At 42.2% G+C, this 27,127-nt stretch overlaps 2 protein-coding genes across 2 annotated transcripts; one reads left to right on the top strand and one right to left on the bottom strand.

Annotated features, from left to right (window-relative positions):
• Positions 1-649: 649 nt before the first annotated feature.
• Positions 650-3,396, top strand: LOC310795625 (ATP synthase subunit e, mitochondrial-like). The gene is made up of 4 exons (XM_083657700.1): positions 650-730; positions 1,344-1,398; positions 3,040-3,138; positions 3,304-3,396. The coding sequence occupies exons 1-4, from the start codon at positions 695-697 to the stop codon at positions 3,327-3,329; spliced, it is 216 nt and encodes a 71-aa protein (XP_083513826.1). The 5' UTR covers positions 650-694; the 3' UTR covers positions 3,330-3,396.
• A 2,925-nt stretch (positions 3,397-6,321) lies between these two features.
• Positions 6,322-25,547, bottom strand: pde6b (phosphodiesterase 6B, cGMP-specific, rod, beta; the record flags this gene model as incomplete). Its single annotated transcript, XM_083657698.1, has 23 exons — positions 6,322-6,412; positions 6,747-6,882; positions 7,607-7,690; positions 9,144-9,218; positions 9,452-9,515; positions 9,611-9,718; positions 10,205-10,305; positions 10,677-10,764; positions 11,150-11,259; positions 11,592-11,699; positions 13,402-13,551; positions 13,753-13,818; positions 14,083-14,226; positions 14,995-15,144; positions 15,749-15,796; positions 15,886-15,952; positions 16,986-17,050; positions 17,167-17,241; positions 20,171-20,311; positions 21,441-21,530; positions 23,199-23,351; positions 24,025-24,336; positions 25,392-25,547. The coding sequence occupies 23 exons, from the start codon at positions 25,545-25,547 to the stop codon at positions 6,369-6,371; spliced, it is 2,535 nt and encodes an 844-aa protein (XP_083513824.1). The 3' UTR covers positions 6,322-6,368.
• Between the last annotated feature and the right edge of the window lie 1,580 nt (positions 25,548-27,127).

The following is a 27,127-nucleotide window of genomic DNA, read 5'->3' as shown; positions in this document are numbered from 1 at the left end:
GTTGGGGTGCTGAGAAATCAGCTTGTGTCCTAACTAAATAGGGCTTTGCTTGAGGAGGCCTTGTTTAATAAGAACTGTGTACCACTTATTGTACCTCGTAGTTACACTATAAGTACAGTGTGGTACCCCGTAATTAGCCTATAAGTACAGATCTTGTTACCCTGTAGTTACAGGCTAAATTAAGTTATTGTACCCCGTAGTTACACTATAAGTAGGCCTACAGTGTGGTACCTCGTAATTAGCCTATAAGTACAGATCTTGTTACCCTGTAGTTACATGCTTATTTGTGGGCTGTATTCTAAAGCGTTACCAATAATTAAATGTAGGCTATGTTCATTTGATTAAACTGCATGGCAATAAGCATGGAAAAAAGTTCAAATATCCCCTCTTTTGTGTCTCACACACATGTTATTATTCAGGTTTTGGTAGATGACCAAAGCATCCTGATCATCCTGCACAACTGCAATTCAGTTGCAGAGACAACAAATTAGGCATTCAATTCCTCCTTATGGTAGTTGAGGCAAGAACAATCAATTAACCTACTTGAAAGGTAAGCTAAATAATTTACATTTCTTGCATGCGGATAGATGCCTCTGAGCGGTAGAGGGCACTAATCACCCTTGGAACATCGAAACCGCCGATGACCCAAACGAAGAAGAAAGTCACTCAATCCTCTTTGACAGCTAGCGTCAACATGGTTCCTCCAGTTGCAGTGTCGCCACTTATCAAGGTAATAACACAAATTGTACGGCACGAAGAATTGTCTTAACTCTGTTTTAAGACATTCAGGCAATGACAACGGTAACGTTCGTCTCAGTTCGTGCAGCTGTTAGCGAAGTAGCTGCTAAATGCTAGTAGCAGCATGCTAACGTCTGTTAGCTAGCCAGCTAACAGCGTTAATGACATTGACAGGTTTTTACAGGGGAACCACACACATCACAAACAGTTGCAACTGCCGCATTGAATGGCACGTTGCACATGTTCACAGTGGGTGTATTTCGTATTCATCATCAGTGATCGTGTGCAATGTGTGTTTTTAGCAAACTGCTGTCTGCTTTAGCTGCAAGGTCACAGAGAATTGGGACTTTGCCCATGTTGCGGCTATTGTGATTGTGTGCCCCTGCCCTTATGTATAACGTTATAACCTTTCATTACAGATCACAAAAGATAAATATGATCCGTGTAACGTTAGTGTTTCAGAGGAGAAACGTGTGTTGAACTCTAGTGTAACTAACTAATATTTATTAGCTAGCTTAACAGCTTCTTAATGGGCTGTGTAGTTGTCTACAGTTGATTGCTAGTCTGTTAGGCGGCTGTATTTGAATTGTTCTTCTTGATTTCAGACGGCCAGATGGTCTGCCTTGTTCCTCGGCGTGTTCTATGGCAAGCAGAGGTTTGGTAAGTTGGTGTGTGCGCATGACCTGTTTATGTGAATGTCCAAACTTCAAGGGCGAGCTCAGAGAACGGCTTTTAAATCGTTTTGAATTTAAGATTAATTTGAATAGCCATAGTGAGTAGTACAACTGAGAAATTTGACTTAGTGCAAGTATGCAGCACAGTAGAAGATGGAGCAATCAGAAAACAATCTCAAATCATAAATAGATTAGAATAGATACAGTCTGTAAAGACCAAATAAAGATCAAAAGACACTAGTATGAATTTGCCATTCTTGCCAAATAATTGCCTTTAAAATAACATTTTGATGGGCAAACGGGGAAAAAATGTAAATTAACGAGATATTTGTTTCAGAGAAGTCTATATATGAAAAGTCATAAATTAGGTAATATTTCCAGGTCATGGATAATAGACAAATTGGATGCATGCAGGTGCTGTGTGTTATTGTCTTGAGAAAGGTGCTTTTTGGTTTACGTTTGTTAATTTCCTATAGCCCCGATGGATTGTATTTGAAAGCAGCACCCTCCAATACAATCCAAGATGTAGTTCTACAGTGAAATTATTGAAGAAATATGCATTAAATCCATCAAAAATGAATAGTCTACAATGCGTGGAAAATGTACGGTCTCACTCCCAGGACCAAATAGTCATCCTCTCCCTCGTCTCCGCCCCCGGCAGCTCAAGGTGAACATTACGCCTGCCTGCTCCGGTAACAGAAGGTGCTGAGTTCGATTCTCGCCTGGGACGCTGTGGGTGCTGGAGTTGTGTCCCCCCCATATCTTTAGTGCCTACTGCCCAGGTGGGCTATCTCGTCGAAAGGGCCTTTCTGTGTGGAGTTTGCATGTTCTCCCCGTGCTCCCCAGGGGGTTCCTCCGTACATAACCCCCCACTAAAAACATGCAGAAGATCGGCATCCGACCAGTGACGACAACATCCGAAGTTGGATCCGGGTGCTGGAAGGAAAAAGCGACCACTGCTCCTGGCCTGCCTCCCGGAGGAAAGGACAAGCCAGGATGGGTCAAATGCAGAGGACAAATTTCACCGGCCACCGTCGGCATGAGTGTGTTTGTGGCCGCATGCATGTGTTGGTGTGTGACTGTGTGACAATAAAAGACGGGCTACTAACTGTTTAACTGTTTAAAAAAAGATGAATGGGGGGTTGGGGGAGTAGTCCTCCACAACTAACGTTAGCGAGGCTAGCATCCAACTCATTGTTGTCAGATTCCATATTGGTTTGTTCTGATGGTAGTGACGCACACACTTTTCAATGCTCCAATCAAACTCCCCCAAGTGTTTTGTCCCGCCTCTCTAGTGGCCTGTTGTCCAATCAAATTCCTCCCAGTCTCTGGTCCCCCCTTCAATCAACGTTGCACTCGGAAATACGTCACGATAGAGAAGTTAAATACTCTGTAATGCCATTTCAGCTCGACTTTAAATCCACTCACACTCTCTGGCCAGATTTTTTATTTCATGGCCTACAGTACAGTACACAAGGCTTATTGTTGGGCCAGATTTATTCAATTCAAATATGATTGTTATGCATTTCTAAGAAAGTCTACTTCCCAAAATATTTTCACTATGACACTGAACTGAAATAAAAATGTGATTTGTACTGATCTTTGGCCTTCTGTTATTCTCTTTCAGAGTACCTGAAGCCCATTGCCGAGGAGGAGAGGAAGATCGAGGAAGCAGAGAAGAAGGTCAGAGAGGAGCAGGAGCGGATCTCCAAAGAGCTTTTTGAAGGTAACACAGGCAGTCAGGCACACAGTCTCTGTTTCTTTCTCGTTTAGTCTCTCGCAAACAACACTTTCATTATGGCCGTTTATCCTGACAATACAGCGCACCATTTCATAGGATATTGACAATATAAAAAGTTTGAATGTATTTCTTCTTTCTCCCTCTCTGCAGCAAATTCTGAGACCATCCTCAAGTGAACTTTGTCTGGACCTCTACTGTCATGTTCCGATCACAATAAAAACCACACAATTATTTTTCATGTAACTTAGTGTCCTTGTTTATTCATGGTATTGGTGGGGGTGTGGGGTTGCACAAACTTGACACCTTGCCTGTCATTTAACAAAAAGTTGTAATCTAATCAAGGTTTTAAAGTCATTATTCAGTATTTCAGTTCATTACAGCGTAGCCTGCTAGTTGCATGCTGTGCAAAGAACGAATGTTTTATTGTTTAGAACACTTTTTTTTAATGACTATAGCAGGTGTGTGTGTGTACATGTGTGCATACAGTATGTATTGTGTCTACCTGTCCTTCAGTAGGAGATAGTGTGTGTGTGTGCATGTGTATTTGTGTCTACCTCTCCTTCAACTAGGAGATGGTGTGTGTGTGCGCGCGCGCGTGCGTATTTGTTTGTGTCTACCTGTCCTTCAGTAGGAGATGAGCATGGTTGTAATCCTGGCCTAGTTTAGCAGCAATCCTCGGATTGAGGTCAGGGGCCAGTAGCAGAAAGTGCAGTGTAGACAATACTGTTCCTCCTCAGCACTCTGTTGTGTAATATTGTAATCTGAAGTATGAGCCGTACACTGTTACCTTCTCCTTGCTACTGCATTGTAATTATGATAGCAATAATTATTTACATAGTGAGTCTCCTAAAGTGACAATAGTTGCCAATGGCTATAGTTTGAAAGGAGGGATTGCACTGATCTGCGTTTAGGTACATTTTGGTGCATTTGATCATGCTGCTTGTGATTCACAAACAAAATTTGTCTTCCAATTGTTATGAAACCTGTTTAGATTAGGGTTGTCCAGACGTGTTTGTGCCACCTATAAGCCAGAGGGGTTGGGTATAAAGTGCTTAGAGTTGGTGAGTACTGGATAAGAGGTTTTGTTTGCCAGTGAGTCACCGATAACTGGAAACCCTGGCCAAGCCGCTAGAAGCAATTTACAGTACATATGCATTTTGGATGATAGGTAATTTTCAGATTCAGTATGTCAACCAAAGTTGATTTCATTCACAAAGCAATGTTTTTTGGTGGGCAGCTTAATGGTTTTAGTTCATTCATATTTTCGCATCAAGCAATTTTGCATCAAGCAAGAATTCAAATCCTGACGATACAAACTCCATGTGATATTTCTTTGAGCAAAAATCATTTGATTACACCTGAACAAAAGGTTCCAAAATACATTTGCTTTATTTGGGTTATCGTTGTAGATCTGTACACATTGTAGGCAAGCCTTAAAATACTGACCATAATAGTAAATTAAATCTACCATTTAAAATGATGGATTTATCTGCATTATGTAGAGTAAGGTTTTATTCCCTAATATTAATTCAGGTGATGCACCCATATTCCATAGATTGGAATAGTAAGAATTAAAAAAATTAGGTATAGGAGATAAGATTACTTGTGTGTGACTAACTTTACTACATTATGCAGTACGCATCTACTGTATATGTCATCTAGAAAAATAATATATTATTTTGATATTTACAGGAAGGGAGGGAATATTTACAAGTAATTACGAGACAAGTTGCTCCTGTTCCCCACTTTAAACAGGTCTGTTCTTCTTTGGAGCCAATCTTCAAAGATGGTTTCTACTTTGTTTGCTACAGTTGGAGAGAGTGCGTTGGTCCTGCCAGTGTATTAGGCTTCAAATAAGCAAATATACATGAACATTTAGACCACTGAATTTAAGCTTTAAGGTGAGGTCCAGTCACATTCAGTTCATATTAAGCTTAGATATGTGAACAGAGTTTGGGTTTGGATCCATATACAAGAAAACAGTCTTATCTGGAATTAACACATTTCCTGGTATTAAATTGCATTCGACCAATATTTCATTGGGTGTTATGTAATAAAACATAAGGATAATTTTCTTTAAATATAACATCCTAGGCTATTTCTCAGACTGTATAAAGGCATCAATCATGAATAAACATCTACACTTCAACAGGCTACATGCATTTTGCAGCATACAAAACATCTATAGAAAGCAACCATTAATTTTAAGAACATGCATTATTTCACACGCTAAGCTTACCTGTTATGGAATTATCTATTTTTGGTTCTCTGCCGTCAAGGTAAACATACTCTCATTTGTGAATGACTGGAAAGAGTGAACATGCAGTTAACTGATATGTTCAGTAGTAATTGTTGATACTACAGTCAAAAAAATCTCTGGATGTTCATATGAAACCCTATAATAAATATTACAATTAATGCACAAATACACGTTTGAACAAGAGCTCCAAACATTTTGTACACTCTACAGTGGCTTGGGCTTACAACACAGATTTTTTAAAAATCTAAACACAGGTTTTATCTTCTAATTCTTGGAATGGGGATAACGTTAAATAACTACTTTAAAGAGCCTCTGGAGAGAAATATAAAAGTTTGTAGTGATTGTATAGTTGAGAAATATGACCCACAATATACATACAAACACACGCACACGCACCGGACCATCTATTCACCATCTGGGCAGACATGAATCCTCAAAAGATCAGGAAAAATGATATGAGAGGCTGAGATTAAACTCAAAACAGAAAAGAATCACTACACTTTGGATTCATAGTAAGAAAATAAAATGGAGCCGGTTTCAAGACAGTGGGGACTTTGCCATGAATTGAATCTGAACGTAGAAGTCTGGTGATGACTGGTTCTGTGATGACTGGTTCTGTGGTCTCTCAATGCTGTTCCAAGGCGTGGTCGCTCCTGCCCTGTTCTATAGTCAGTTTTCCGCTCACCTGTATGGTGTCCCTTATGGCCAAAATAATGCTTTCCTTGGTGCATTCTTTCTCTGTTCAGGTTTTCCCTTCTGTTCAGCACCAGCTTTCCTCAGGTGGCTGGCTGTGCATACACTCATCATGCTGCCTTTACTGCATTCAGATGTTTCCTTGGTTGTGAGAGGGAGGAGCTGGCTGTGGTGCTCGGGTGGTTCTGGGTGGTTCTGGTTTCAGTCCGTTACGTGCCTTCTTCCATTTTCAGTCCCATCATGTGCACAGCTCTCTGGTCTCTCAGCACACTGAGCAGGTCTTGGAGCCTCCGGTGTTGTTTTGAGCTGTTGGACAAATGATACATCAGAAATAGTAGTCAATATACTCTATCTGAAGGTCAGGAACATTTTGGAATTAACTTAATTCTTCAGTGTTTCTATTTTTGCAGCTAATTTCCAGATCCTATGAAAACAAAGAAAGAGAAAGCTAAAACGACAACCCAATTGTACGTTTTCTCTCATGTAGGTTCATCATTCCCTTGGGTTGCTCCATTTGACTCAACCAATTTAAACAAGCCACCATGTGATACAAAAGTAATGCAATGAGAATAAGCAAATTATATAGCCTGCAATTCATGACACAATTGTATGATTACGGCACTTCAGAAAAGCATTGCACCTTTAGGTGCCTCTTTAGGCGCCTCTACAGGTTTGAGTGTGGCCTCGTACTCCTCCTTCCTAGCATTCCACTCCCTTCTGTTGTTCAGGATGCCGTCCAGCATGGGCTGGATTGTTGGGTGGAAGCGAGAGAACTCCTAAGAAGGGCGAAAGACAAATTAACGGTAAAAAAAATAAAAAATGCACAAAAATAGCAAACTATCATTACAAGTTCTGTCTTTGTATGTTCTACTACTGTATGTTGGTGCTCCCCCCCCCCTCCGATTTTTTTATCCAATTTTTTATCCCCCATTAGTGCTAATTTAATTTATTTATCCTCGTTGCTGCTCCACCCTCTGCCGATCTGGGGAGAGCCGAAACTGGCTCCATGCTTCCTCCGAGACATGGGCAGTTAGCCAGCCGCTTGTTCACGCTATTCCAACCAGTTCCCCTCCCTCTGAACAGGCGCCCTTAACGACCAGAGGAGGAACCACATTTGCAACCAGGATATTGCATGTTTTGGTGATGGGGTTCCTATATGAAGGAAACCCCCGGGAGGCACGGGGAGAACATGCAAACTCCACACAGAAAGGCCCTTTTGACGACCCCACCCGGGCGGTGGGCACTCGAGGACATGCGGACGGGCACGCATTCCTTCAGCGTTCACAGCGTCCCAGGTGGGAATCGAACCCAGGACCTTCTAGCTGTGAGGCGACAGCGCTTACCACTGCACCTGTTGGTGCTTTTAATAGCATGAGGTCAACTGTGACTACCCTGCAACATGTAATTCATCAGAAGACCCTCACGTGCAGCAGTATCTACGGAGAGAAATTCGTAGAGCAGCAGTGGCAACTGTGCTCAGAATGAAACGATCCACAGTACCTTGTAGACAAAAGTGCAGACGAAGTCAATGAAACCACATTGTAGCTTGGGGAGCTGTGCTGCGCACTTCCTGTCCATCATGGGCTAATGGGAGAGAAGGACACAGACAGGCTTTAGGACGACCACATACTCCATCTTAGCTGCCCCTTGAGGTCAGTGACAGCATTGCTCTTTCAAGGGCTGAGAGTAGGAGAGATCAGTTCATGCTTCTGGGGTTAATGGTATTTCATATGGCAGTGGAGGTCGATGCAGGGGGCTCGTACTATGATGCAGATCAAACACAAACAGTCGATATTCCAACACTGTAATGTGTTGTTGGAGATGTCGGACCCCTTGGAGCAGAAGTGCACTGCAAAGATGCTTTGTCCAGAGACAGCGGTTCCATGCGTGCAGTGGTGTAATGTAACTAAGTATAAATACTTAAGTACTGTACTTAAGTATTTTTTCTGAGTATCTGTACTTTACTTGAGTATTTATATTTCTGTCAACTTTCACTTTTACTCCACTACATTTCCCAAATAAAATGGATACTTTTACTCCACTACATTTCCCCCAAGCATCTTAGTTACAAAGTAAAATCAGAAGAAATTGCGTAGCCTGCAAGCAGGTTTGGCAAATCAGTGCTCCTAGTTTGGAAGTTACGTTAATCACGATCCACACGCCATTCCATTTGGTGGCTGTAATGCAACATAACGTTGTTTGCCAGCGGCTATAAAAGTCAAGAAGAAGAAATAGACTTCCACTCAAGCCCAGGCATGTCTTTTACTTGATTTTTTTTGCAGCATTTACTTGTACTTTTTACTTTCAATACTTAAGTACATTTAATATCAGAAAATTACTTTTGATACTTAAGTACAGAAAATATCAAGTACTTTAAGACTTTTATTCAAGTAATATTCTAGTGAGTGACTTTGACTTTTACCAAAGTCTTTTTCTGGGAAGATATCTTTACTTTTACTTAAGTATGGTTTTCGAGTACTTTTACACCACTGCATGCGTGTGTGTCATAAGATGAGTGACATGTACACACACAGACATGTGCAAGCATGCTCATACAGTACACACACTCGCCCAAGCCTTTTCACACAAATAGGCTATAGCAGCGGTTCCCAACCTTCTCTAACTGATGGCCTACTTTCAAATCTCCAAAATGTTCACGGCGCACATCCGACCGACAACAGTACGGAGGCCAAATCATGTGTTCTCAGACCAGGAGCTGTCCATCAGCACCACGCCAAAATAAGATACTAAGAGTGAGGGGCTCTCTGCAATAAGCTAATTAACGAATAATTGATTACAATTTAAATAACGGTATCATTCAACAATGGAGAAATGCATTCTAATAATAATAATAATAAAAAAATCACAAAGATCCTTGTTTTGCAAATGATTTGGCGGCTCACTTGCAATACCTTTGCGGCCTACCAGTGGGCCCTGGCCCACAGGTTGGCAATGGCTGGGCTATACTATACTATACTATACTATACTAATATATACTACACATAACTACACATACAGTACAGATTTCCAAACTCACAATGGGTTGTTGTTCCAGCACGTAACGCTCCAGGTCTCCCTGTTCCCAGAACTCTGCTGCTACAGACAAGGCAACCTGAGAGAGAGACACACACACACACACACACACACACACACACACACACACACACACACACACACACACACACACACACACACACACACACACACACACACACACACACAATTGTCATTATTAGTCGCTAGGGGTTGTGTTGATTTCTTTTATTCATTCCATCACTTCAGTCATTTATAGATGTACTGTTCATTTAGTGAGTCATTGATTGGTTGAATAGTTTGCCTTCTCACCCTGCTCTGCACCTCCCACGGCTTGGTGATAGCTGACAAGTCACATGCGGTCATCATCATCGCCCTGACATGGAACAAGAGTTTGAGATTTAGGCCGCGCAAAAGAAGAACGAGACTGAATGTGTGAGAGTGAGTGCAGTGCACGCACGTTGTACTCACATGACAATCTCCTTCCTGGTGGTTTCTAGAGACATGAAATCAACCCACTTCTTCTCGTCCTCATAGGTGTGTGATAGGTCCACAATCTTCTGGAACATGGTTCTCTTCCTAACAGGGAAGGAGGAGAGAGAGAGGGACTACAGTTTGACACAATGAAGTCTAGATGTTTTCATATTTCTTTTCTTTTCTTTATTTATCGTTTATTTGATAGGGACAATGCAAGTTATGGCATTATGGGCAAGTTATGGCACACTCAAGTTATGTCGCATTTCACTCATTTCAAACAAAGTTAAAGTATGTTTTCCAGACTTCATGTTTAGAAGTGGCCTATATACAGAGTTTATAGCTATCGCTAGTTTCCAACTCCTGCCCTTACTAATAATCGTTGCATTTCACAAATTTGTTTACACAAGACAGGTTAAAAATGGAACAAATGAGACAACAGACATGGCAGGAAGAGCAGGAAGAGAACGTGGACGCTTGTGAGAGGGAAGAGCAGGAAGAGAACATGGACGATCGTGAGAGGGAATGTGGGATGTGGGATGTGGGAATGTGGAATGTGGGATGGAAAGATGAAGGAGTCATGGTACTGACTTGAAATAAAGAGCCAAGTCAGTGGCGATGATGGCGATGTCCATGAGGTGGATCACATGTTCTGTCTGCCGCCTGTTGAGGTTCTGGTAGATGTTCAGTGACTGGAGATGAGATGACCAGAGAGAGAGAGGGGGGGGGGGGGGGGGGGGGGGGAGAATCATAGTTAATGATTTGATCATCTGACCAAGAAGGTGTTTCAGGCATGTTACATGTGAAAGGGTTTGAATGTTAAGCTTGATCTCAATTCACAATTGCAATATTACCCAGAATGTATTCATAGCAGTTTCTTGGGGACTGGCCTGGTTGTGCCATTTGACCATCTCCAAATCTGAGTGGTGAGGAGAACCTAGCACTTACATGCCGAGACACTCTGCGTTTCTTTAGCCTCCTCATGAGAATAAAGAAACCTGACAATGAGCTCTGTGAGAGGGCCTGTATCATAATAGCCTGTTGAGCCCTTCTCCATTCTCACCTCATCAGACAAGAGGAACTTGCCGAACTCTAGGTGGTGCCGTTCCATGATGGAGGAGCCATGCAACTTGGCCAGAGGGTTAGCCGACCTGTTAGGGTCAAACAAAATGAACCAAAGTGATTTCTGTAGGATTAATCATAACTAACTAATTATTTCATTTTCACAGAAAACATAAACATAAAAAGATGGTGTAATATTTGCTGGGGTCTGTACCAAACAAGCATGTTCCCTTATGTCTGGATAATATGATTTGTAGGCCGGCACATTTCTGTAGCACCACATGCTTCATTTAATGCTATGTTGTTGTGACACATTTGACCTCGATCACAAAAATGGCAGCTCATGCGATTTGGATATTGCACTTATTGTGATTTGGATATTGCACTTATTGTGATTTGGATATTGCACTTATTGTGATTTGGATCATATTTCGGTTCAGTTCCCTAAAAGGTTCCCATCAGTAGCCGACTTACTTGACCTGGTACAGGTTGTTGGTCCCTCTGTGGTCGATATCATGGAGGAAGCCTGCAGTTATCATGGCCATCACCTCCAGGTCAGTGTAGTATCGCTTCAGCAAACCGGTCTGAACACACGCGCGTGCACGCACACACACACACACACACACACACGCACACGCACACGTGCACGCACACACGCATGCACGCACACGCACGTGCACACACACGCACGCATGCACGCACGCACAAACACACACACATGCTGTAATTATTTGATAGTCCAACTATAAAGCTTTAGCTGCTGCCGAAGAACATGCACAAATCAACATGTTGTCAGATCGGATAGTCTCATGTTTGTTTGTTTGTTTGTTTGTTTTCAGGCTTGCAGACATGCACATGGAACATGTGTGGTGGCTGCTGGCATTGCAACTGTAAATACAGTGAGAAACAATAATACCGTTAAGAGTGTGAACATGGTCTGTCCCACATTGAATCCATGGCGCCAGTTGTGGTAGGTGATTCTCCTGTAGCCTTTACTGACGGAGTACATGAACCGGACCAGCACCTGATCAGAGAGGAGAGGATAATTCAGACAGCAAACAGAGCCAGGGTGATCAGGCTGGCTTCACCAAGGTAATGACACTCTTCATTTTCTCATTGTCTCTATGATATAATAAGGATATCTTCATTTTCTCATTGTCTTTATGATATAATAAGGATATGAGCCGCTGTGTGGCAGAAAATAAGCTATTTACAGGACGTAATGCACGCTTTGCACATGCCCCATCCTCTGTTCCTGCCTGATGCTCAGCACGTTATGGCTTTGTAGTGGATCAGGGTGAGTTATGAAGCGTAGATCAAGCTGCAAATAATATCCAGGTTGTGAAAAACTGGGATTCTCAAAACTGGTTACAGTAACATAACGTGTTTTAGAAAGTACCAAAGGACATACATCAGAAATCACTTTTAACCCTAGAACACTAACGTCGGGTGATTTTCACCCGGACAAATGAATTCACGTGATTTTCATTGTCTTGCTGCTGTCTGAGGTGGGCGGGTCCTTAGGTACCTTCAGGATGCTCACTGACGTCATTGAATGTAGGTTTGTTTCCCTGCTCCCATTCATGGTTTTTTCTACCGGCTATGTGTTCGGGTGATTTTCACCCGACGTTAGTGATAGAGGGTAAAATATCTTCGGGTTAGTTACAATGGTATTGTGGTGACTTTTTTTTTTTTTCCACCACACAAGTCCCATGAATGGGTGGACCGAAGGAGAAGTTGGGAGCTCCTGTTTTTTTTTTGGGGGGGGGGGGGGGGGGGGTTTATAACGATTACCTAATTTTTCCCGAATTTGACATATTTTTTATAGTGTCCCCCATAATAAACTTTCTTGTGTTTTTTGTGATATTTCACATTTAAAAACAAAAGAAGAGTACCTCAATTTGCCATGTATTGTTTTTTTTTTTTTATGACCAAATTTTTTTTATGACATTATAGACATAAACATTCACATTGACATGTTGGCTGCTTTCATTCCCCTTCCCCATTCACCATCTCCTGTACACACCAAAACATATAAAAGAGCATACATACAATCACATATACAATGTAGATATACACCTGCATGCAAGCACGCTATACAATATGATACACTTTACACCACTCGACGTAGGCTATATCGTTTTACTAATTCGATTGCATCTATAAGAGCTTCAATTGTTTCCCTTTTTGCACCATTTACCCTTGCTATAGATGATTCTAAAACAAGAGTACTATGAAATAAAGACATCCACTGATCTACTTTAAGGACATGAGGTGGTTTCCATCTCATTACCAGAATCTTCTTTGCAGCTGTAAGGCCAGAAAAAAATATTTGCTTGGTTTTACCAGACATATTGATAGAGGAATCATCATTTAACAACATAACATTAGGTAAACAGGGTATTTTAGAGCCAATAATAACTGATAAAATCAGTGCAATCTGTACCCAAAATGATCTTACACCTGAGCATTCCCAAAACATATGGATATTGCCATGTATTGTTGTACTTTAAGATATTTTGATGAGAAGTATGTTTTATGGGGTATATTGCATCGGGTGAAAAACACCCGACGTTAGTGATGGTGTGACTTTAAATCACGTTAGTGTTCTAGGGTTAAGAATGTCTGTGTGTGCGTGTGCGTGTGCATGCGTGCGTGCGTGCGTGCGTGTGTGTGTGTGTGTGTGCATGTGTGTGCGTGTGTGTACACGCATCTCTGTGCATCACCTCCTGGGGCACCTGGAACTTCTTGACCACCCCAACCTCGTAGTACATCTGGATAGCGCACTTGACGAGCTCCAGCTCTGTACAGTTAAAATCCGAGAAGTGGAACTTATAGATGTCAAACTTGGGAACCAGCCCTGGTAGGTCTTTTTTCTAAAAGGGAAACAGAGCAGAATGGAGCAGGGGAGGAATACAGAAGCAGAAAAACAAAACAAATATAGATTCTGTACAACTACAATACAATACAATACAAACAAACTTCATTCCTTATCCCAAAATTGATTACTAAAACAGTGCAACCCTTTCCTGGGAAATGTGGAGAGACACATAAACCTGATGGATGCTTGGTATTACCAGGATCGCTAGGAGTTCCTCCTCTTCACAGTCTCTGGGCTCGCAGTCATACTTTTCTCTGGTGTTCTGGGAGAGATGAGGTGAGAAAAATGATGGCGTTTATATCGACTGAATAGCAGAACGGTTAACATGTTGCCGTACATTTTAGATGAATCTTTACTATCTCCCAGGCCAGGTGGAAACCATACAGAACATCTTCCTGTACGACTGAATTTTTGGTTTATATCTTGCCCATGGTGTTGCAAGAAGGTCTGTTCAGTGAACGAAATGGTGAACAAATGAATCATTCTTTGTCAACCTCAAAAGTACAGTTAGGTAGCAGATACTGACCAGGATGTCCTGAATCTCATCGTCGCGGCATTTGACGTGGTAGAACACCATGTCCTGGGCGATGTCTTTTCGATTCTCCAGCTTGTTCATCTTGTCATAAGTATCCGTGTTCAAAACTGACCAGCCCAGGAACTGAGTCAATGCCTGAGGGCAGAGGAGAGCAGCAGCAGAAGATCACTTTCAGCAAGTCCTGCCCTGCATTCTAACAAGCCCTCAACTTATTCAATCACCAGGATGCATTTGATTTCATATGTTTTGCATGTCATCGATAGCAAGGCGATATAGCAAGTGAAATAGAACCCCTCAGTGTGCATAAACACCTTCAACTAAGCATGTATTTGGGTGAATGAATTCAGTGTCAGGTAGAGCTAAATCACCTTCAACTAAGCCTGTATTTGGGTGAATGAATTCAGTGTCAGGTAGAGCTAAGTCATGTATTTAGGTGAGTGAATTCAGTGTCAGGTAGAGCTAAGTCATGTATTTAGGTGAGTGAATTCAGTGTCAGGTAGAGTTAAAGCATGTATTTAGGTGAGTGAATTCAGTGTCAGGTAGAGTTAAATCATGTATTTAGCTGAGTGAATTCAGTGTCAGGTAGAGCTAAATCATGCATTTAGGTGAGTGAATTCAGTGTCAGGTAGAGCTAAATCATGTATTTAGGTGAGTGAATTCAGTGTCAGGTAGATCTAAATCATGTATTTAGGTGAGTGAATTCAGTGTCAGGTAGAGCTAAATCATGCATTTAGGTGAGTGAATTCAGTGTCAGGTAGAGCTAAATCATGTATTTAGGTGAGTGAATTCAGTGTCAGGTAGAGCTAAATCATGCATTTAGGTGAGTGAATTCAGTGTCAGGTAGAGCTAAATCATGCATTTAGGTGAGTGAATTCAGTGTCAGGTACAGTCGAGCGAAATCACCTCCATTAGCTGCTCATCCTGTTCATCAAACGGCTTTCCATCTTTTCTGTTGTAGAAGGTGGCCACGCCCACTATCTCTTCCTTCTTGTTGACGATTGGCAGGGACAGAACATTCTTTATGATCCATCCACTGGCGTCCAGCGCCTCATTCTGAAACATTGGAATAAACAAGCAGAAATAGATAATAGATAATTGCCTCTGTCAGATAACCTGACTGGAACTTATTGTTTTTTTTTGCGACGTTTGGCCTTTTTGAGCACACGAGGCATCTCGCGCGCTTGATGCCTCGCCGGTAGTTCGGCCTCGACTGCCCTATTGTCGCGCGCGCGCGCGTGCGCGCGTGTGTGTGTGTCACATTATGATATCACTGATGACATCATCAGTGTGTGTGTGTGTGTGTGTGTGTGTGTGTGTGTGTGCGCCCCTATGACATCACTGATCAGTCTTGTCACAATGCCTCCTTGTGTGTGTGACATCACTGATCACTTTTATGTGTGTGTGTGTGTATGTGCGTGCCCTTATGACATCACTTTTGACATCATCATTGATGACATCATCACTGATGACATCACATCATTAGCTAATTAGCCTAATTAAAAAATCCGGCTCCGTCAGGTCACCCGCACGGGTGCCCTTTACACACCCTGAAGGTTTCAGCCCGATCGCACGTAAAACGGCATAGCTGTGGTCGAACACAGAACTTGAAAGAAACAGACAAACAAAGTCCACATACTCAGTTGTATATATAGATTACCTGAAATTGGAACATCTCCTCAGCTGGTGCGTTCATAATGTTACAAATCTAAGGGACAACAAAGTAAGAATCATTCATTTGGTCTGAACCACTCCATATTGAACTGTTTCTAATCAGGTCATGAAGAGAGAACTCACAAATCCGCTCTCAGCAACATAGGTAGGCAGGCCGCTACTCAAGGCCCAGTGGTCTGCGGGGGGATTCCTGTGTGGCAGATGGACAGGCAGGTGTAGACAGACCTTTGACTTGCCATTCATATATATATACTAGAAATCTCGTGTGCTCGATTCCTAGGCTCGGCTGCTGCGCGGCCTCACCCGCCCTGCAGCTCGCCCACTGCAGGGAGTTTCATACGCAGCTCAGCCGCTAAGGTCTCGCCCGCACGCCCACAGCTCGGCTGCTGCGTGGCCTCGCCTGCTCTATTCGCATGGTCAGCGCACAATTGCTCAACTTTGCATCACTGACGACATCACTTACTGATGACATCTCAATTGCTCCTTTGACATCACTGATGAGGTCACAATGCCAATGACATCATCAGTGATGTCACCATGCCTATGACATCATCCAGTGGGACAAAAAGTTGAAACAAAGCCCAATTGCTCCCTCTTGATGATGATGATGATGATGATGATGATGATGATGATTGCAGCATTTTTGTGTTTAGGATTTTCATCTGTCTGATCTATAGTGTCTACCTCCTAGACACTACTTAAAAACAACATGTACCATTCTTTATTTATTGATATGTTGTTCTCACATGAATCCATTGGGCTTCTGTTAGATCCACATCTTATTTTTTTTTATTATTAATTAATACACAGGACAAGATGTTACTATCCCTTGTGCCAAAATCCGAGGAAAAACACATTTAGAAGCCCAATCCAGAATAAAACAAGCTAACAGGCTAACAAACTAATAAACAAGACACAAATCACCAGTTACCTACCCTAGCCAACAGCAGTATGAAGCATGTCATTGGGGTTTTCAAGTGGGCACCTTCCTTCACCGACGTTTCGTTAAGTTAGGCCCACGACACCTCAAGAAGGCTTAACGGTGTAATCCAGCGTCCTGGAAACACCCCCCTCCATGCTACCACCGCACAACTGCATATTACCTCACTATCTAAGCCTAGCTATCCAGGTCGGTTCGGTATGACATTCCTGTCATTCCTAACATTCCTCTTATATGAATATTCAGACTGAATCAAACTTTGAAATTAAAAAGATCCACTTACGGTATTACTTTGATCTCTTCTTTTCCATGTAATATATAATCGATCACTTTGTAGAATATGACCTCCTGTGCAACAAACGATGAGAGAGTGAAAGCTTATAGAGAAGACCAGGTGCAACAGTGGAGAAAAGCAGCTCATTTGCACCAAACGGAGCCTTTATATGACAATGAGATCAATTTACCCTTCCATCAGGGGTCACAGGGCCAGAGTAAGGTGCCTGCTCTCCCATCAACACTGGCCAGATGTCAAAGAACTCCTGGAGGGACATGGACACAAGTTATTAATGCATGATCACCTTAAAGACCCCCTAAAGTCAAAAAGATGTGTCTCTTCTGATCCCTTCAGTTGAATGTTTGAGCTTCACCGTGCAGAATGATGTCTGTACAGAATGATGTCTGTGCATAACGATGTCTGTACAGAATGATGTCTGTACAGAATGATGTCTGTACAGACATCATTCTGTACAGAATGATGTCTGTACAGAGTGATGTCTGTACAGAATGATGTCTGTACAGAGTGATGTCTGTACAGACATCACTCTGTACAGAATGATGTCTGTACAGAGTGATGTCTGTACAGACATCACTCTGTACAGAATGATGTCTGTACAGACATCATTCTGTACAGAATGGTGTCTGTACAGAGTGATGTATGTGCAGAATGATGTCTGTACAGAATGATGTCTGTACAGAATGATGTCTGTGCAGAATGATGTCTGTACAGAATGATGTATGTGCAGAATGATGTCTGTACAGAATGATGTATGTGCAGAATGATGTATGTGCAGAATGATGTCTGTACAGAATGATGTATGTGCAGAATGATGTCTGTACAGAATGATGTATGTGCAGAATGATGTCTGTACAGAATGATGTATGTGCAGAATGATGTCTGTACAGAATGATGTATGTGCAGAATGATGTCTGTACAGAATGATGTATGTGCAGAATGATGTCTGTACAGAATGATGTATGTGCAGAATGATGTCTGTACAGAATGATGTCTGTGCAGAATGATGTATGTGCAGAATGATGTCTGTACAGAATGATGTATGTGCAGAATGATGTCTGTACAGAATGATGTCTGTACAGAATGATGTATGTGCAGAATGATGTCTGTACAGAATGATGTATGTGCAGAATGATGTCTGTACAGAATGATGTCTGTACAGAATGATGTATGTGCAGAATGATGTCTGTACAGAATGATGTCTGTACAGAATGATGTCTGTACAGAATGATGTATGTGCAGAATGATGTCTGTACAGAATGATGTTTGTGCAGAATGATGTCTGTGCTGAATGATGTCTGTACAGAATGATGTCTGTACAGAGTGATGTCTGTACAGAATGATGTCTGTGCTGAATGATGTCTGTACAGAGTGATGTCTGTGCAGAATGATGTCTGTACAGAATGATGTATGTGCAGAATGATGTCTGTACAGAATGATGTCTGTACAGAATGATGTCTGTGCAGAATGATGTCTGTACAGAATGATGTCTGTACAGAATGATGTATGTGCAGAATGATGTCTGTACAGAATGATGTATGTGCAGAATGATGTCTGTGCTGAATGATGTCTGTACAGAATGATGTCTGTACAGAGTGATGTCTGTACAGAATGATGTCTGTGCTGAATGATGTCTGTACAGAGTGATGTCTGTGCAGAATGATGTCTGTACAGAATGATGTCTGTGTAGAATGATGTCTGTGCAGAATGATGTCTGTACAGAATGATGTCTGTACAGAATGATGTCTGTGTAGAATGATGTCTGTACAGAATGATGTCTGTACAGAGTGATGTATGTGCAGAATGATGTCTGTGCAGAATGATGTCTGTGCATAACGATGTCTGTGCTGAATGATGTCTGTACAGAATGATGTCTGTACAGAGTGATGTCTGTACAGAATGATGTCTGTGCTGAATGATGTCTGTACAGAGTGATGTCTGTACAGAGTGATGTCTGTGCAGAATGATGTATGTGCAGAATGATGTATGTACAGAATGATGTCTGTACAGAGTGATGTCTGTGCAGAGTGATGTCTGTGCAGAATGATGTCTGTGTAGAATGATGTCTGTGCAGAATGATGTCTGTACAGAATGATGTCTGTACAGAATGATGTATGTGTAGAATGATGTCTGTACAGAATGATGTATGTACAGAATGATGTCTGTACAGAGTGATGTCTGTGCAGAGTGATGTCTGTGCAGAATGATGTCTGTGTAGAATGATGTCTGTGTAGAATGATGTCTGTGCAGAATGATGTCTGTACAGAATGATGGTCTGTGTAGAATGATGTATGTACAGAATGATGTATGTGCAGAATGATGTCTGTACAGAATGATGTATGTGCAGAATGATGGTCTGTGTAGAATGATGTCTGTGCAGAATGATGTCTGTGCAGAATGATGTCTGTGCAGAATGATGTCTGTGTAGAATGATGTCTGTACAGAATGATGTCTGTGTAGAATGATGTCTGTGTAGAATGATGTCTGTACAGAGTGATGTCTGTGTAGAATGATGTCTGTACAGAATGATGTCTGTACAGAATGATGTCTGTGTAGAATGATGTCTGTACAGAGTGATGTCTGTGTAGAATGATGTCTGTACAGAATGATGTCTGTGTAGAATGATGTCTGTACAGAATGATGTCTGTGCAGAATGATGTCTGTGCAGAATGATGTCTGTACAGAATGATGTGCAGAGTGATGTCTGTGCAGAATGATGTCTGTGTAGAATGATGTCTGTGCAGAATGATGTCTGTACAGAATGATGTCTGTGCAGAATGATGTCTGTACAGAATGATGTCTGTGCAGAATGATGTCTGTGCAGAATGATGTCTGTGTAGAATGATGTCTGTGTAGAGTGATGTCTGTGCAGAATGATGTCTGTGTAGAATGATGTCTGTGCAGAATGATGTCTGTGTAGAATGATGTCTGTGCAGAATGATGTCTGTGCAGAATGATGTCTGTACAGAATGATGTCTGTGTAGAATGATGTCTGTACAGAATGATGTCTGTGTAGAATGATGTCTGTGCAGAGTGATGTGCAGAGTGATGTCTGTGCAGAATGATGTCTGTGCAGAGTGCACACACACACACACACACACACACACACACACACACACACACACACACACACACACACACACACACACACACACACACACACACACACACTGTACCTTCTCCTTTGTCATGTCTAGTAAGCCGACAGAGTAGCGGTCACAGTTGAGGTAGGCTCGGACTGTGTACAAGGCTTTGTGGAATTGTCGCTCAATGTCGGTCAGCTCTTCAAACACCTTGTTGGCAGACCACAGCAACAGCTAGGAGAGAAACCACACACACACACACACACATTACATCAGACCACAGCAACAGCTAGGAGAGAAACCACACACACACACACACATTACATCAGACCACAGCAACAGCTAGGAGAGAAACCACACACACACACATTACATCAGACCACAGCAACAGCTAGGAGAGAAACCACACACACACACATTACATCAGACCACAGCAACAGCTAGGAGAGAAACCACACACACACACACACACACACACACACACATTACATCAGACCACAGCAACAGCTAGGAGAGAAACCACACACACACACATTACATCAGACCACAGCAACAGCTAGGAGAGAAACCACACACACACACACATTACATCAGACCACAGCAACAGCTAGGAGAGAAACCACACACACACAACATTACATCAGACCACAGCAACAGCTAGGAGAGAAACCACACACACACACATTACATCAGACCACAGCAACAGCTAGGAGAGAAACCACACACACACACATTACATCAGACCACAGCAACAGCTAGGAGAGAAACCACACACACACACACACACACACACACACACACACACACACACACACACACACACACACACATTACATCAGACCACAGCAACAGCTAGGAGAGAAACCACACACACACACACACACACACACACACACACACACACACACACACACACACACACACACACACACACACACACACACACACACACACACATAACATTACATCAGACCACAGCAACAGCTAGGAGAGAAACCACACACTCAAACATAACATTATGACCATCAGACATCAACATCAGACCACAGAAACAGAAATGACCACTCACTTTAACATGTTTAATGTTGATGAATGGTGATTTTATGTAATAAGCACATCATTTTGTTATAGATTGCTACTGACTATTTTACAAAAAAGAAGGCATATATTTGCAAATGGCACCACATTAGATCTAATGTGTGCTCTTATTTGAACACAGGCGTATTTCTGGGGTGGCAATTTGAGTCATTTTCAAGGGCCCGTTCTCTGGGGCCCCAGGAGCCCCAGTGCACCCGCCCTGCCTGCACTGTCTATACCTACGGCCCTGGAGGCATCTAATAGCGCTACGTGCATCGAGCCTTACCATGCCTTTCCGTGTCTCACAGTTGTGGAGGTAACTCAGGTGAAAGATCTTCAAGTTCAATGTGGCAACTTTCAGATACTTCAAAAAAAGCTAGAGGGACAAAGAGGAGACAGTAAAAGACAGTATGAGACAATGATATTACTGGGCTATTGCAAAGACAATACAGTAAGGATAGAAGGACTTATGATTCAATAAAATATATGACGCCATATATTATGTGTGGTGATACAGTATGTGATGATATAGGACACTATACAATATTTCCGTGTGTATTTATAAAAATGTATACACTGTACAGAGTGTATATTAGTCAGTGTATGTATGCGGATGTGAAACCAACAAATACTGTTTTATGTAAACTCGTCCATAGCAGAGCCAGCAGGCCTATGATGGCCAGTCCATTAATCTGGCAGCCAGCATATACTAAAGAAGGAAATTATGCTTAATGCCATAAATAAATATCATCTGCAAAAAGCTTTTCATGTGTGTTTTCATTGAGGTTGTCACCATGAGCACAGTTTTGATGTAGCAGTTATGTCACATTTCTAAATGACTGTCATATGCTTCCAAGTAGTAAGCGTTGAACCATTAGCTGTATCAAATGCAGTGTATACGCGGGATCAGCCGAGCAGCGTTTTGGTAAACAAACCGCGTCACTGGGTGGCAACGGCAATGGAACCCTATGGAGCACAAGTGGCGCGAGGCTTGAGTGTCTGACTCTATAGCCAGTTGACTCTGCTTACATTTTAAAAACTGCGACAGTTCACACACAACTTTAACACGGCATGCATATATTATACATCAAACTCTTGAGCTACTTCTGCTCTCACTCAGAATGTCGAAAAATCTAAGCAATGTCATGTATAGTTTTTGAGATATTAATGTTTGTTTGACACAACTCATTTCTGGGTGTCAAGTGACGTCACGCTGATCCCTCGTACTGCGGTTAGTCTGGGCACCTTTTACTCCGCTTTGTGTCATGGGGGCGTAAACTAAGGAAACAGGAAACAACATCGGAAATAAGTGTGCCTAAAAAACGTCTTTGTTGCCGTTAGCTTGACGTGGCGAGGTTACGTTAGCTAGAGCCTGAAAAGAACAACAACACAAGTTGTATAGGAGCGTTAGCACATTTCGAGTACTCGCCATGTGAAATCTTATGATCAATGTCCATGTCTTTCCCAGCACAGGCAGCAGAGATGCTTCAACTGTTGTACTCGATCCTCCATTATCGATAACAGTGGACAGACAACTAGCGTTATAACTATTCCATCAACTGGCCATTTGTTTGAAAAGTAAAGCTTCTGTAGGCTATTGGCTTAAAATATGTGATATTGTGAATCCGCGATGTTTCTACAAGAACTTCTTCAAAAACTTTGTTCGGTACGTCCATCTTTTGTTTTGTTGTTTGCCGTTTTATTTTCTTATTCGTTGTGTCTGATTGTCAAGTTAACAAGCTATTTCCGCTGTTGTTTCCTGTCTAGGGCGATGTTTCTACAAGAACTTCTTCAAAAACTTTGTTCGGTACGTCCATCTTTTGTTTTGTTGTTTGCCGTTTTATTTTCTTATTCGTTGTGTCTGATTGTCAAGTTAACAAGCTATTTCCGCTGTTGTTTCCTGTCTAGGGCGGGCTCTAGGCCGGAAACAGGCCGGGTGACAAAATCACTTGTGAACGGAGGCCAGGCTCTTTCTCGCCGAGAAGAGCCTGGTGACGCGAGGTTAACTGCGGTGTCTGTCTGTGTCTGTGCTTTGGGGACTCACATCTTCGTCCTGGGCAGTGAAGTGTGGGGCCGTGGTCTTGTTGAGAGCCATGATCACAGCCACCATGTCTTTGCCGTTGAGGATGGGTGCAGCCAGGATGCAGCGCGTCTCGTATTCCTGGAGCTCATCGACGAAGGTGCTGAAGTGCTGATTCTAAATAACAGCAAATACACGTTTTAGCATAGAGGCAAGTGTAACTATACATTAATTCATTCATTCATTCACTCACACACACACACACACACACACACACACACACAGAACAATGTTTAAAAAGCACTGTCTACAAATGATTTCACTATGTTATATATTTAAATATAATTACGAATTATGAAATTAATCTCTCCCACATTTTGTTCAATAAACAGTTTCTACTCAAATCTAATTGGCCTATATTTATTTAAATCTAGACACTTTAGTTAGTATTTATTGACCCAAACCGGGGTGATTCTCTAATTGCATATATAAAAAAAAAAAATATATATATATATATATATTATATATATATTTTATATATATATATATATATATATATATATATATATATATATATATATATATATATATATTTTTTTTTTAATAAAATGTAATCCTCCGCCTCCATAAATACAGTATATTAATTTAAGACAACTTCCTTCACTCCTGGCTCCTGCTTTTGATCTGTGGCTCATCGTTCACCTTTTGGCTGTTAAATTCCATTCTGGAACGCTGGTGCGTCAAATCTTGTTGCTCAGTATCTCAGGAGGACTGAACTCCATCCAGCTAGAACCTAACACTTCCAAAGCGTATGTGTTTTTGGTTGCTCCATGTTTTCGCTTTCCCTTACCTCTGAGACATTTTTTACATTAACATGCTTCTTGGTCTGGGCCACATTGCCGACTATGCCAATGTCCAGAGGGTACACGATCTCGGAGTCCGGCTGCACCACGCACTCGTCCAGCTCTGAGTCTGTCCTGACATTGAAGAGCCGGGTGGCGAGCTCTGCCACGCCGTTCCTCTGGCGGTACATGAACAGGCTGCACCGGTCTGCGTGGATCAGTGCCGCGATTCTCTTCAGGATCTTGAACACCACCTTCTCCATGTTGATGCTCTCCTGCATGTCTTTGATGAGGTCAAACATGATTTGGCTTTCTTCAACCTTAAACAGGGGGAGAGAAATAGCCACAGTAGTAGCAGACCAGGGGTGGGCAATTCTTTTTCATGGGGGGGGGCCACATGAGAAACCCAGATTGTTGCCGGGGGCCGAACAAATATTGTCATGCCGTAACCCAGGAGCATTGATGATAGAGAGGACCACAAAAAAATGTCCTCGCTATACCAGAGGGCCAGATTTTACTGAGGGCTGGGGGCCGAACGGCAATTTGGGGCATTTGAAGTCAGGTTTAGATGAATAACTAATTTTAAATTAACAGTTGTGATGTCATCATTCAGTCTTAAACACTGCAATTTGATCCTTTTCTCACTCACTCCTATATCACCACCTGCTCTCCCTGCAGGGCTTGAAATTAACTTTTTTGACCACCTGCCAATATGGCTGCTAGATTTTAAAGTTACCAGCCAATTAGAATTTACACTAGCCAAAATGTTTTTCTTGAAATAAACCAGAATATGAGTGGGTTAATTTAAGCATACGTATCAGTAAGTGCCCCGGGATTCTCAAAGCCTGTGTTGAGAGTCATACAAACAAAAATGCACTCTTGAAGCTAAAAAAAATCCAAAACCAACAAGTTAATTATTTACATTTTTACTTCAATGTAGAACAGTCATTTCTTACACATGAGATTACTTTTAGCCTTTTAGTCATGAAGATTATTGAAAGATATTCCATATTCCAGACTGAAATGTTATAACAGAAGTGGAGTATTGGCCAGATTGACATGAACATTTGGACACTTATTCAGCGGTATCTTGCATGTTGCATTCAGGTGCACTGTAAAAAAAAAAAAAAAAAATGCAATTCCAGCACGGGCCACACAGGTGGCACTCGCAGCCCGCATGTGGCCCAGGTCTGCTATAGACGAATTGTGATTTTAACTTGTGCACCTGTAGAATATACAATATAATAAGGTTCATAAGTTTGAGACAGAATAGGCTACTCAACCATACAACAGTTTGGCCAATAGTCTGGCATCTTACATCTTGGCACTTAAACCCTAGTTTTTTTTTTAATAACAAAAAACGAAATCCATTTACCTGACTGAGCTCTTGGAACTGGCTGAAGTCAATCTGCGGCTCGGGGAGTCCGGACGCCTTCGATATGGAGCCTGCGTTCATCTTCTTGGCAAAGTAGCTCTGAGCAAACGCGGGGTTCCCATTGAGGAACTTCTCCACGTCTTCCTTTTGCGCCATGCTTCCCTCGATCTCCCTCCTCGTCTTCTCCCCAACCTGTTTTGTCTTCTCCCTCTGTCTTCAGGTCAAGGATGACGCTCCTGCTCTACCACAAGCGACCTCCCACTTCTCCAAAAAAACAAAACCAAAATGAACAAACACATGCGGCCTCACGTCACGCACCAGTTCCGCCTCCAAAAATCAGAAATCTCACCAATCGGTAGACATGATGGGGGAGTAGCCTACAGAGGTGTTAGTGGGATGAGAAGACTGGTGAGTGAGAGAAAGCCCTGTGGTGGAGGAGGCAGGGGAAGGCAGAGAGGGCTGAGGGGCGGAATCCATGTCATCAGCAGATAGTGCTGAAGGTTAGCAGGGATCTGCCTGTGCTAAACTCATCAGCTGATCATTTAGTATGGGCCAACTGATCCAGCCCGGTGGGCCTCAGCATTCTCGTACCCTTGTCACCAGTGGCGTGCCTGACCAAGTTGGTGCCCTAGGCAAGATTTTTGCAGGTGCCCCCCCCCCCCCCCCAAAAGAAAATATAATCAAAATTATATTGCAGCTAATTCCACCACAAATACGTATACAGTCACACAGAAACTGTATAGCTTTATGCATTTGAAGTTTATTGGAAATGGGAACAACGAACCAGTGCAAATATAAGAATTACAATATTAATAATATAAATAAAATAAAATAAGTGGAGTGAGCATCAAAACAAACTGACGTCATGTCACCGCTAAAACTGCTGCCTGCAGGCTCAGAATCGCCCGCCCCTTCCCCCACTCTGGGAAAAAGCTCCGAGCAGGTAGAAGGGGGCGCGGCCGCGCAGGGGGGGTGGGGTGGTATGGATTAGGGACCATGGTGAAAGTGCTGCAGCCCAGGCAGCCAGAATTAGAAAAATGATTTCACTATTATTTAAAGACTTAAGACGTCGTTGTGCTTATTTTTTTGTCTACTATTGCAAAATAATAGTAGGCCTATCTATTATCATGAAAAAGTATTTGTTATTATTTTATTTTTTTTACCCGCTCAAGCGCCCCTAGCATTTGCCTAGTTAGGCGATAATGGACGGCACGCCACTGCTTGTCACCCCGGAGACGCACGGCCTGATCACAAAAAGGACACCAAACAACTGCAGCACCGTTCAGCTCATTTTTGTTCACATCAGCTGTGAAACTATAGGTGCCTCACATCAGCTGTGAAACTATAGGTGCCTCACATCAGCTGTGAAACTATAGGTGCCTCACATCAGCTGTGAAACTATAGGTGCCTCACATCAGCTGTGAAACTATAGGGTGCATGCCCAATTAAAAGTATGAAAGAACAAAAGCTCTCACACAAAGTCTGCAAGATTCAACAGGATCCTGTGTCGCCACATATTCCTGTCTTTCTCTACCAGGCGCAGATAAATCTCAAGATATGAACGTTTTTAAAATTGTGATGTGGTGGACTCGGATAGGCCTACATATGTAACCGAGGTGAATCAGCGTTGATTCCTCGTGAGACCAATGTGGTAGCGAGTGGATTGGTTAAACTCACTCCCCAGTATAAACACATCAGCTCCGCCAAGGGAGCTAGCTCTCTTGGTGGAGCGGTTA

Source organism: Poromitra crassiceps (assembly GCF_964638095.1).
Source record: "Poromitra crassiceps genome assembly, chromosome: 21".
Classification (NCBI taxonomy): domain Eukaryota; kingdom Metazoa; phylum Chordata; class Actinopteri; order Beryciformes; family Melamphaidae; genus Poromitra; species Poromitra crassiceps.
This window is presented reverse-complemented; position numbering and strand designations above follow the sequence as displayed.